Here is a 12,524-nt window from a genome sequence, read left to right as displayed (position 1 = left end):
ATCAAAAAACAAGAGTGGAAATTGGCATCTCTTTCCCCAAAAATCAATTGAGGTTAGGTCAAATGAAAATATCAAAATTGAGAATATTAGATATTTGTTAGTCAAGGTAATTAAGAATTGCAGAACTGGAGCAGATAGAGTGATAGAATCATACAGCATGGAAACAGGCCATTCGGTCCAACACATCCACGCTAACCAGTGAGTACTCATTCGTATTAATCCCATTTTCCAGCACTGGGCCCTAGCCTTCAATGCCTAGCAGATTCAAGTACTTACTCACCTAGATACTTGCTAAATGCTGTCAGTGACTCTGCTTCCACCACTCAGGCAATGAATTCCAAGTACTCACCACTCTCTGGGTGAAAAAGATCCCCCTCAGATCCCCAATATAAAATACAACATTTAAGCAGAATAACAATTTAAAAATGCATTTCATTTAGGCAACACCTTTTAATTAATATTGTCTAGCAGAGAGCAGAGCTGTTGTACCCACAACAAAAGCACGGGCTAAGAAACATAAAAACTATACATTGAACTTAAATGCTATATGGAGTTTAAACACAGATATATTATGATTTGATAGAATGACAGAAGAGGTGACCAATTTTTGTATCAGTATTTGAAATTCCCTCTCCTCTAACAAGTGGACCATAGCAATGCCCATTATTTTTCTATTTTTCTTTAAGTACTGTTTATATTAGCATATTGAGTATTAAACAGTATAGGAAAATAATTAAACCAGACAAATCCCATGAAAAGATTTACTGGGGTTAATACTGATGTTTAGCTTTATGTCGTAGCCATAAAATTCACCCACAAAGTACTTGTATAAAAATTTCATTCTCCCATTTGTACACATGGTCCACGAAGTGAGTTTGGACAACCTGAACTTGGTACAGAATGCATGTTGGTCTATTATATAAAATAGATCCAAGTTAAAGATTCCTACTATTTTATCAGCAGAGGAAATTCATTGCACTGGACCAAATATTTCAGGCCATTAGTGTATGAGAACTACAGCTCTTCTGTTATTTTGAAACTGAATGTAATCACAGCTCTCAACAAGTTGCATTTGTAAAATATTCAATGCTGTAAAATATCCTGGCACACTGCCTCATCACCAGAACTTTCAAACAAGCACTAAGACTACCATACAGTGTCTTTGAGGCAGCTATGGTGGGAATAAAACTATCATATGTCTCCTTCTGGGATATGCACTTGGCAACGTCTGGAAGGGAATGCATTGGTCTTTGCCGAGGTGAGCTGATCCTAGGGATGCACACTGCTGTTGGAAGGTTATAAGTTCAATGAAAGATGCACTTTGTTCTTCCTAACACTTACAGGTTTTCCACTTCTAGGTGAAGTCTACAACCAAATGTGGCAGACTGGCACATTCCAACATGCACTATGTGCAGAGGGGCAATTGCAGTTGCCACTCCACGGGGAAAGGCAACAAATTAGGGCCCTCCTGCCATTGTATTTTGAAGGGCTAAAACCTGGGTAAATACTTATTGAAAATATTATTATATTGAAAGAAAATTGATGTTTTCCTGATATGACATAAATCTTGTAGTCAATTGGAATGTCTTTTAATTTGAATAGCAAGATATCAATGTCCTGTATAAATACTTGTGAATTTATGAATGAAAGAATATATTTGGATAGTTCTCATCCAGATGTAACTGAGACTTACAGAAATACACTTGGATATGCCGAATATTCGAGAACTTTCGCAAAAAGTAGGACATACAACTCTGCACTTATTGCAGGTCAAATTCATTTGTCCTTCATATTTTCTAAAGCTAACATTTTGCTTGTTTAAGACAGGATCAAACAGACCCCATAGCTTATTTCTACGTTGCAACATCATATTTTTAAGTGGCTACTTTTTAAAACAGTTTTGAGCTCTAACAGATCTAGGAGCATGATACTCAATTCTTGTGACCTCTTGCGATTATCAGCACTCAGGTCTCTGACTCCCTCCCACCCGGTGTGTGCTCTCTGGTGGAACGCGGCCCGGAGCTTGAGCTGTGCGGGTGTCACTCCCACTGAGCGCAGTCATGGCTGCCTATCCGGACGACTCCTTCCCGTATCAAGGTCTTTTACCGAAGAAAGAGACCGGCGCTGCATCTTTCCTCTCCCGATACCCAGAATACGATGGAAGGGGGATTCTCATTGCTATCTTAGACACGGGAGTGGACCCCGGTGCACAGGGACTCCAGGTAAGGCGGTACACTGGATTGGAGGCCTTGCGAAGCCTCGGACTCCCATAGTCAGCTCTTCGGAAAGGGACATTTCTCGCGTTGAACCTTCCGTAAATGCAGCTACTCTGCCTGAGCCACGTAGCCTTCCACTATAGCAAATACTGAACCGACTGATCACTTCATTCATTTACTAAAACCAGGTTTTAACCATTACATTTTGTGTTTAAGATAACACCTGATTATTAATCTATTTTATTAATTATTGGGAGTTTTGAAGTGGTCAACACATTGAGTTGGGTAGCTTTAGATTTTGCTGATTTTACTCTTTTCACTAATGACTTGGTGGAGTAATTATTTTTTTGCACAGTTACCCATTCGTTAATACTCAATGAAAAGTAACATGACCTAGATTCGGTTACTAGACTTAGGTAACTTGACATTTTGTTATGGCATTTGATTTGCACTCCCCTCCCATCCCATTTACAGTTGAAGTTTATTGTCTCAGATGGAAACGGGTTGTAGAGATTTCAGTTGTTTGCCTTTTCCAACAAAAAAGATACTGGAAAAGAAAAATATTTGAAAAGCCCATTTTCAAGTGAAAATCTAAAAAAACTAATGGTTATCTTAGGCTTTCTGTGTTTGTTGACCATAAACAAGCCTATAGACGACTGAAAAAGCATGATGCAGGAAGAGGCCATTTGGCCTGGTGGCTGTCCCAGTCATAAAAGAGCTACTGAGCTTGGTGCTACCTTCCACCTCTTGGTCTCCATCCCTGCAGTCATAATTCTTTAAATACACATCCAGGTATTTTTAAATGTGATCAAGCAGTGAGTTCCAGACCTCTTCTACTTGCATAACATTCTTGATTCATCTACAAAGGGAAATACAGTCTTCATATTTATTCAGGCTGGGTGTTGGTCACCCAAATAACAGATTTTTTCCCCCCAAATTTGGTCCTCTTTTTCAATAATTGAATGTCAGCACAGATGCATGCATTAATTTGTTATGCAGTACATGCTTATTAATGTTCACAAAACTTGTACTCTTGACATTAGTTTAATTTTCAAGTGGGATTGTAAGCTCTTATTATTTGGTTGGTCTTTCAGTTTACTTTTTTTTATGAAATTCATAGTTGAAAACACTCGGTTGCACAAGTAGGTAAATCATGGGCGGAATGCTTGCATCTTTGGTATCACTTTTTAAAGTTCTCAATGTTTCCCTCCACATTGAATTGTTTTGGTGATGGGAAATGAGCTAGCAAAATTGTTTTCATATATGATTAGTGAAATCAAGTTTACACTCAGGTGATAGTACCTGTTCTGAAAGATAGAGAACTGTGATTTCCTTTCTTTGCAGTTTTCTGCTAAAGTCATTTAAATGTTAGGTGATGTATACCAAAAAGTAAAATTGCTGCAGGTACGGAGGATCTGTAAACCCTGCATACTCGTGGTCCTTTTCTGCACAAACGCTGTTGCTTCTTCTATACAGCTGCAAAATGGTAAAGCTTTCTCGGCAGTTGGTGTCTTGTCCAGAAGAAAGTCTGAATATCAACAGCTTGCAGAACTGCTGGTGGTTCAACCCATGCGCATCTGTTTTGTTGGTGATCTGTATAACCAGGGTCATTGCTTCTGAGATTGGAGACGGAGATGTTTCTGCTTAGAGAGCTCTGTAAGGAATTGTGCAGTGAAACATGAGCACATTATCTGTTGTTGGATGAGAAGGAAGGGGTATGAATGTAAGCAGCACACGAGTTCTTAAAGAGGCAATGACATCCAATTTAGGCCCTTCACTTCACTTTGTATGCCTCAATTAATTCAACCCCTTGTCGCCTTTATTTCAAAGAAAACTACCTCATCCAATCTTTCCTTGTAGCCATAATTTTCTAGTTCTGGTATTTTCCTGTAAACTCTCCTATGCCTTTTCCAGTGAAATCACATCTTTCTTATCACGTGATGACCGGGACTGTACACATTAGTCAAGCACATCCAGTGTAACTTCCCTGCTTTTATAATCTATACCTTGGACATCCACTCCAAGTCTCCCCTCTTCTCTACACCTCTCAGTATCCTCCCATTTATTAATCATTCCCTTGCCTTGTTGCACTTTCTGTAATGCATTATTTCACACTTTTTTTCAGTAGTGAATTCCACTTGTTGCGTACTTGTCCGACTGATCACTCCATCTATATCATCTTGCAGTCCAAAGCTTTCCTCACTGCCAATATATGAATCATCCACAAATTTTTTTCACATTTTCCTTACATTTAAGTTTAAATCATTAACACCTAGCACTGAAAGTAATAAACCAAGTATTGAGTCCTGTGGAACCCCATGAGTGACAACCTTCTGGTCACAAAAACACTTGTCAACTATAAAGTATATTAACCTTTGCTTCCTGCCAATGAGTCAATTTTAGATTCGGTGTGCTGGATCACATGGGATTTTACTTTAGTACCAGCTCGCTAAAATCCATGTAAAGTGCATCAGATACGTTGCTTTCATTAACCCTGTTTGTTACTGTCTCAAAAAAATTAATCACTAGTCCTGACTTTCTAATAATAAATCCATGCTTGACTAATTTGTGCCTATCTAAATAGAGGGTTATACTGTTCCTTAGATTTGATTCCTATAATCTGCCCACCATCGAATTTAAAGTAATGGGCCTGTAATTACTTAAATGACTACTTCCTCCCTTTTTAAAAGATAATACAACATTAGCAATCCTCCAGTACTCTGGGACTGCTCGTGTAGTCGTGGAGGATTGACGGATGATGGTTAATGCCTCTTCAATTTCATTTCTCGCTTTTAACAGCCAGGCATGATATATCTACTGTATCTGGACCTGACAATTTATCCATTTTCTTTCTTTCTATGTTTATCCCACCTAATATTTAATACTCTTCTTTCTCAACAATGATGCTGGCTTTGTACCCTTCTTTTGTGAAGACAGCAGCAAAAGTATTCATTGAGAACCTTATCTACTTCCTCTGCCTCCTAGGTTACCTTTTTGTTCCTTAATAGTTCCTGCTCTTTCCTTAGTTATTCTCTTGTTCTTTTCATACTTATAAAGTATCTTGGGACTTCCTTTGATTTCTCACACCCCTCTTTGCTGTTCTAATTTCCCTTTAAATTTTACATTTACTATTTGATAGGCTTTCTGCTGCATCATGTTCTCAGTTTTAGAGAAAAGTTTTATTTTTTTTACCTGAAGTCATCCATGGAGTTTTGCTTTCTTCTTGGAACATGTTTACCTTGAATCTCCCTCTTGAACGTCTTCTAATGCTCTGACAGTAATTTACCTTAAAATCTCTGCTTCTAGTCAACTTTTTGCAACAACACTTCTTAGCCTGGTAAAACTCTTTATCACTCCCCTCCCCAAGTTTAAAACTTTACTGTTATTTTATTTTTGTCCTGTTTCTATAACTACCAAATCTAACTGAATTATGATCATGAAAAAAATTTGATTGTTGATCTTCAGTGCACTTTGTGGAATAAATCATTTTTTGAGCAACCTATTTTTGTTTTGCAAGATTCAAAGGAAACAAAGCATCAAAATTACACTGTATTTTTAAAGTTTGTGCGTTTGATTTTTAATCCTTGTTTGTGCATTTTATTTGTTTACAATTTTTCGTCAAGGCAGAGTCAACCCTATTTCCATTAGAATTCTATTAGAATTAATATGGAATTTCACTTTTTTATGTGATTTTATAGCAAAAATTATTAATATTTTTACAGTTTGACAGCATATTAAACTGTCCTTAGTCCTTGAAGCTATTTGTTTCTCTTCCTTCCAGCAAGTTAGAAAGTGAAGGGATAGATACCACATTAAAAAGTGGCATCTAGCTATATGTTGTGGATATGCGTAATTTATGGAGGTGCCGCCTAGTATTGGTTTATTATTGTCACTTGTACCGAGGTACAGTGAAAAGCTTGTCTTACAAACCGATCATACAGGTCAATTCATTACACAGTGCAGTTACATTGAGTTAGTACAAAGTGCATTGATGTAGTACAGGTAAAAACAGTAACAGTACAGAGTAAAGTGTCACAGCTACAGAGAAAGTGCAGTGCAATAAGGTGCAAGGTCACAACAAGGTAGATCGTAAGGTCATAGTCCATCTCATTGTATAAGCGAACCATTCAATAGTCTTATCACAGTGGGGTAGAAGCTGTCCTTAAGTCTGGTGGTACGTGCCCTCAGGCACCTGTATCTTCTACCCAATGGAAGAGGAGAGAAGAGAGAATGTCCCAGGTGGGTGGGGTCTTTGATTATGCTGGCTGCTACACCAAGACAACGAGAAGTAAAGATAGAGTCCAAGGAGGGGAGGCTGCTGTCCGTGATGCACTGGGCTGTGTCCACAACTTTCTGCAGTTTCTTGCGGTCCTGGAGAGAGCTGTTGCCGTACCAAGCCGTGATACATCCAGATAGGATGCTTTCTATGGTGCATCGGTAAAAGTTGGTGAGAGGCAAAGGGGACAAACGAAATTTCTTTAGTCTCCTGAGGAAGTGGAGGCGCTGGTGAGCTTTCTTGGCCGTGGCATCTACGTGATTTGACCAGGACAGGCTGTTGGTGATGTACACACCCAGGAACTTGAAGCGCTCAACCCTCTCGACCTCAGCACCATTGATGTAGAAGTCAATGACCAGCTCTTTTGTTGACAGTGAGGGAAAGCTTGTTGTCATGACACCATTTCACTAAGCTCTCTATCTCCTTCCTGTACTCCGACTCATCGCTGTTTGAGATACGGCCTACAACGGTGGTATCATCTGTGAACTTGTAGATGGAGTTAGAGCAGAATCTGGCCACATAGTCGTGAGTGTATAGGAAGTAGAGTAGAGGGCTGAGGATGCAGCCTTGTGGGGCACCAGTGTTGAGAATAATCGTGCCGGAGGTATTGCTGCCTATCCTCACTGATTGCAGTCTGTTTGTTAGAAAGTCAAGGATCCAGTTATAGAGGGAGGTGTTGAGTCCTAGGTCTCGGAGTTTGGTGACAAGCTTGCTTGGAATTATTGTATTGAAGGCAGAACTATAGTCAATAAATAATAGTCTAACGTATCTAACGCAGTAATGCAATCGTGTACAAAGGAAACAAAAACAACTTGTTGATTAAATATTATTTATAAATAAATTAGTATATTTTAACAAAACTTTTGACAAAGTTCTACATAAAAACAGTAAAAGTCAAAAAAACAAGTAAAAGTTCATGGAATCCAAGAAAACTGGCACTGGATCCGATACTGTTTCAGTGATGATAAATATAATGGTTAACTAGTGTTTTTTTAGTGACCAGAAGGCCCTTTGCAATTGAAGGGAAATCAGTATTCCTTGCTTTTTGAGTAACAATGATTCAATTTTAGAGAGTATAATTTAAAAAAAATGTAAATGTGCATTTACTGGCTGTGTAGTTGATCATGTGGAAGAAAGAATAAGGAATGAGAAGGGGGTGATTGCTTTGATGTACAATAGACCTCCCAATAGTAGTGGCAATTCGAGGAGCATGTATGTAGGGAGATTGCAGATTAGCGTAATAGAGTTGTAATTTCCCTAATATTGACCAGGATTGCCATATTAGGAAAGCATTACATAGGGCCTAATTTGTTAAGCGTGTCCAGGAAAGTTTTTTTCAGATAATATGTAGATTGGTATGGGAGCAACACTCGACTTCCTGTTTGGAAATGAGTCGGGGCAAGAGGCTAAAGTGGTTGTGGGGGAACACTTTCAGACCAGGGACCATAATTTTATTAGTTTTAAAATAGTCATGGAGAAAGATAGGATTGGTCCACAAGTTAGAGCTCTAAATTGCGGCAAGGCTAATTTTGATAACGTTACACAGGAACTCGCAAAGGTTGGTTGGGAGAAGCTGTTAGCAGATAAAGTCTGGCAAGTGGGAGACTTTTAAAAGTGAAATGGGGAGAATTCAGGGTCAGCTTGTTCCTGTTAGTGAAGGGCAAGGCTGGCAGGATTGGGGAACCCTCGTTGACAAGGGATATTGAGGCTCTGGTGAGGAAAAAGGAGGAGGCATGTGTCAGGTATAGGCAGCTGGGATCAAGCAAATCCTTTGCAGAGTATAAGAGATGTAGGAGTACACTTAAGATGGAAATCGGGAAAACGAAAAATGGCTCACGAGATGTACTTGGCAGATAGGGTAAAGGAGAATCCTAAGAGATTCTATAAGAATATAAAGATTTAAAAGGGTAACTAGGGAGAGAGTAGGTCCCCTTAAGGATCAATGTGGTGGCCTATGAGTGGAGCCACAGGAGATGGGCAAGGTCTTGACTGAATACCTGCTTAACTAAAAGCATGGAAGGTTTCCTGCCTTCCTATAGGCAGAGGGTCCTTCTCTTCCTTTCCACCTTGTTTATCAATGTTTTCAGATTCATGTTAGAAAATCAGACTTTCTGTTCTTATTCGTGTTCTTTCATCAACCTTTTCTGCAATTTTTATCATTGATTTTAGTAACAGTGCGCCTCTCTTTCGAGAGATGTAGACTGGCTCTAATCAGCTTGGGTCACTCATAAAATTTGCTATGTATGTATCAGCACTGAAATAATCACAATAAGGTTGCGGTATAAACTGTTGTGAATTACTTGTGCATGTAATCTTGGGATGCATTTTTGATTTAGCTCACCTATGTTTCACCATTAGTCTTTCTGCATGGCTAGTACCAATGAATTTTCAAAACAAATTTCATTATGCTTGAGAATAGATACAGTAATCAATAACATGGCTTTTGAGAGCAATTACTTTTCTCAGGATTGCCATTAGTTGTGGTGTTGGTAAAATGAATATAACTTTCTTTACAGGTCACAAGTGATGGAAAGCCAAAAATAATTGACATTATAGATACCACAGGGAGTGGAGATGTGAACACATCCACCATAATAGAGCAAAAAGATGGGAAAATTACTGGCTTTTCAGGAAGAACCCTTAAGGTATATTTGGAAATATATTTGGAAAAGTTTGTAATTTGTGTGCCATTTTTATTTTAATTTACCATAAAAGTTGTGGACAGTTTTAGATTTTGATGTTATTTTTCCTGGCATGAATCACATGGTTGGCCAAAACAACATATAAGATCACAGAATTTTAACTGTAAAGTGTGTCCAGCAAAAAAAAAGTGCATGCATTGGTTTAAAGAAAATATTGCTAGAAATTGGCACCATCCATAAAACTGTCCACATTCTAAAACTGAATTAATGACTATTTGCTAATAACACCCACTATTTGGCTGTTGAGATGACTTTTATATTTGTATTTTGTTGTAGGAACAGTAATGTTATAAAAGCATTCAAATATTATTTTTGTAGTTGTTAAGAAACTGTCTGCAGTGCCATAATGTAATTGGCAGAATTTTCTGTATACTGAGGTCTTTCAGTTAATTAAAATTTGGTTACCCACAGACTAGAAAGTGTAATTAAAGAAAATGTTCATTTTTTTGTGCTAAATGCCTTTTCAACTCTATTCATAAATGCACCAGACTATCATTCTTAAAAATATATTGAACATTTTTTAAGGCACATATTTTTAAATTACTTTGTATTGCAGATTTTAAGTTGTGCTGAAAACTTCAATACAGTAAAACTCAAACTGGTGCTATTGCACTTGACTTGATGATTATGGCCATACTGGAAACTCTTTGTTTGCTTGTGTCTGTATTTGTTTCTTTAATTTTTTGGGGGTTCAGATGCCCAAAACATAAGAACCTTTTTTTGCGATTCACATCCTCATTCCATTGATTAAATATTTTGTAATAGATGCCAAACTTATTTAATCATTGTGCTTATAGGTTATAAATATTCTATACAGTACAAATTAAATAATGTTTTACTAAACATTTTATTGTTAACATACACTGGAAGTTCCAGTGAAGTTACACAAAAGCTTGCTATGTGCATAATATCTATTCATTTCCAAAAAAGTCATTTTTTTGTCTGAAAACTCTTTATAAAATTGATTTTATGTTTGCATCATACTTCTGAAGATCTTGTCAATAAGTCTAGTCAGTATTTGTTTCCCTGATTTGTCTGCCTATTTTCTTCCTTTTCAAAACTGAGGGTTCCTTAACGTTGTTAATAAGGAAAATGTAGCAGCCAAATGTAGCAGCCAATTTGCACAATCAGTTTTACTGGTTTTGGATATGGTATAGATGTTGGCCAGGTCACTGCAGGAACCTCTCTGGTAGAACTCAATGAGTGTCTTGAATGCCAAAAAGTATTACACATATTCAGTGAGTAGCTCTGCATTAGAGTATGTGTTCAACTTTATGGAATGACCCACAATCTTGCATCTTAGAAATTAGAGGGTTACACTGTGCTATGAGTAGATGTAGTACCCGTACTTTTATGTTGGTCTCATAGGAGTATTGTGGTATGTCATTTAATAGCTTCTATTTTAGTAGATTACTTTGACTGCAGAATCTTTTTTTTAGTACAGCGGAACTGAAATTTCAGTGCCCAAAATAAGGGTTTCAATAAAATTTGTATGTTTTATAATGACACCAAATTGTCTTTAATGAAGCCCTTGGCTTCATCGAATAGAATTTCGACTTTGTGCGGTGTACCCAGTTTCTGATGCATTCAGTTGGCTGCGCCGATGCTTTTTAAGGATCTCTTAATTAGTACACTGTAGTATTTTTGTTGAAATGATTTTGCAAAATAAACTGACAAATCTCAGTAGCTTTATTAAAGTATCATGTGTAAAGAATATTTTTAAGTAATACTGTGCATGTTAAAGGTGGTTTAAAAATACCATTGTTTGTATTACTCACCTATTTTAATAGATATATTACTATATAAATTTAAAATCTATTAATTTTGTTAGACGGAGATTGGGACCAGGGAAAGGGTTGAGAAGAAATTTTGCACTAATGTTTAGTTTTTAACTATCACTTCATCTCCTGTCAATAGAAAAGGTAATTGCAAGCTAATGGTTACTTGTACATATAAGGTTAGGGGTGGGGGGGTGGGGTGGTGGGGGGTGTGAAATAAACCAGACAGACTTGGGTAGTGAACAAGACAAATTAAGACCATTCATGTTCAGGTTAATGTTAGTTTAATTTTCAAAAAAAACATGCATCCAGTGAATTTTGAAGCCAACATAATATCTCATCTGTGTTTAGCTGACTATTGGGAAAGATCAATGCTCTTTCCCCTCGTAAATTAGAATCTCTGGAGAAAGGAACAAACAAATAGACAAGTGGAATGCTAGTTATCTCTTAGATAAGCAGGAAACTATTCAATATTTGTCACCTTCACTCTGGAATAAAGGTCATACCAACTTCAGTCATTGAGTTACAATGGTCTGATCAATCTTGCTTAATAGATGAGCTTCAAAGCATTGTTAATTCTGAAGTATACATGAGGGTGAACCTCGTATCAAACATGCAGAAAGGAAAGGTCCATTATCAACCTGTCATAGCTGCACAACTCTGTCCCTAGGCAGACAAGGTCCATGATGACACTCTGGTCAATATGTAACTAATATCAGAGTTCTCTCCCTTATACCAGTTACGTGGAAGGCAAAAGTCCTTCACTAACCTGTCACAGCCATCTAGCTCTGCCCCTGGACAAATAAGGTCAATGATGACATCCTGGTCAACGTGCAGCAAATGTCAGAGTTCTTTCTCTTCCAGGCTAGCATCCCTAGTATCAAGGCTCTGATCACACTCCACTATTTCCAATGGGCTGGTCATATTGTTCACATGACAGACTTCCAAAGTGAACACTTCTATGTGGATTCATCATGGTGATTTCCTGGAGGATACTGAAAATGCTTCATGGATGTCCTCAGGGCCTCCTTGAATGTATGTAACATCCATACTGAGGATCCCTGGTTTAAAACCACTTGAGCTGGCAGGGAAGCATCCAGGAAGATTTCAAGTACTTTAAGTCACTTCATTCGGTGCACATAGAGGCTAAATGCAAACAGCAGAAGGAAAGTGGAATAACCTTGCCAATCTATCCACCTGCCCCACATGTTGCAGAGTCCCTCACCCGGATCTATCACTTTTCTGCTTTTCTTCCATTAATCTTTCTTGTATATCTGGCCTGTCCTAATTATTTCTACCTTTCCTATGAAGATTGGTAGGAAATATAACATTGGGCAGTTGTGAAAGGAACTGTCAATGACTGTGGCCTGCATAGAGGTTGAGAATCATAGAAGAATGGGGCCCTGGGTTGCTCTCTTCTATTTCCTCTTATCACATTTTATGTCTTCACCATCACTTGTATTTTCCATGCCCTTCAATCTTTCTCTTTGCTACCATTGCTGCCTTTTTTATTGAATCACTTATTTTACCCCTTTTGAACTTAACTTGTTTT

At 37.8% G+C, this 12,524-nt stretch overlaps 1 protein-coding gene across 1 annotated transcript in view; it reads left to right on the top strand.

Moving 5' to 3' along the window:
* The first annotated feature begins 2,014 nt into the window (after window positions 1-2,014).
* Window positions 2,015-12,524, top strand: part of tpp2 (tripeptidyl peptidase 2) — a 108,977-nt gene continuing 98,467 nt past the window's right edge. The window contains 2 exon segments of the mRNA XM_052026364.1: window positions 2,015-2,222; window positions 9,009-9,137. Coding sequence (XP_051882324.1) covers window positions 2,061-2,222; window positions 9,009-9,137 — 291 coding nt within the window. The 5' untranslated portion in view covers window positions 2,015-2,060.

Source organism: Pristis pectinata, chromosome 11 (genome assembly GCF_009764475.1).
Source record: "Pristis pectinata isolate sPriPec2 chromosome 11, sPriPec2.1.pri, whole genome shotgun sequence".
Lineage (NCBI taxonomy): Eukaryota > Metazoa > Chordata > Chondrichthyes > Rhinopristiformes > Pristidae > Pristis > Pristis pectinata.
Note: the sequence above shows the minus strand (reverse complement) of the source record. Positions and strands in the feature narration are given on the sequence as shown.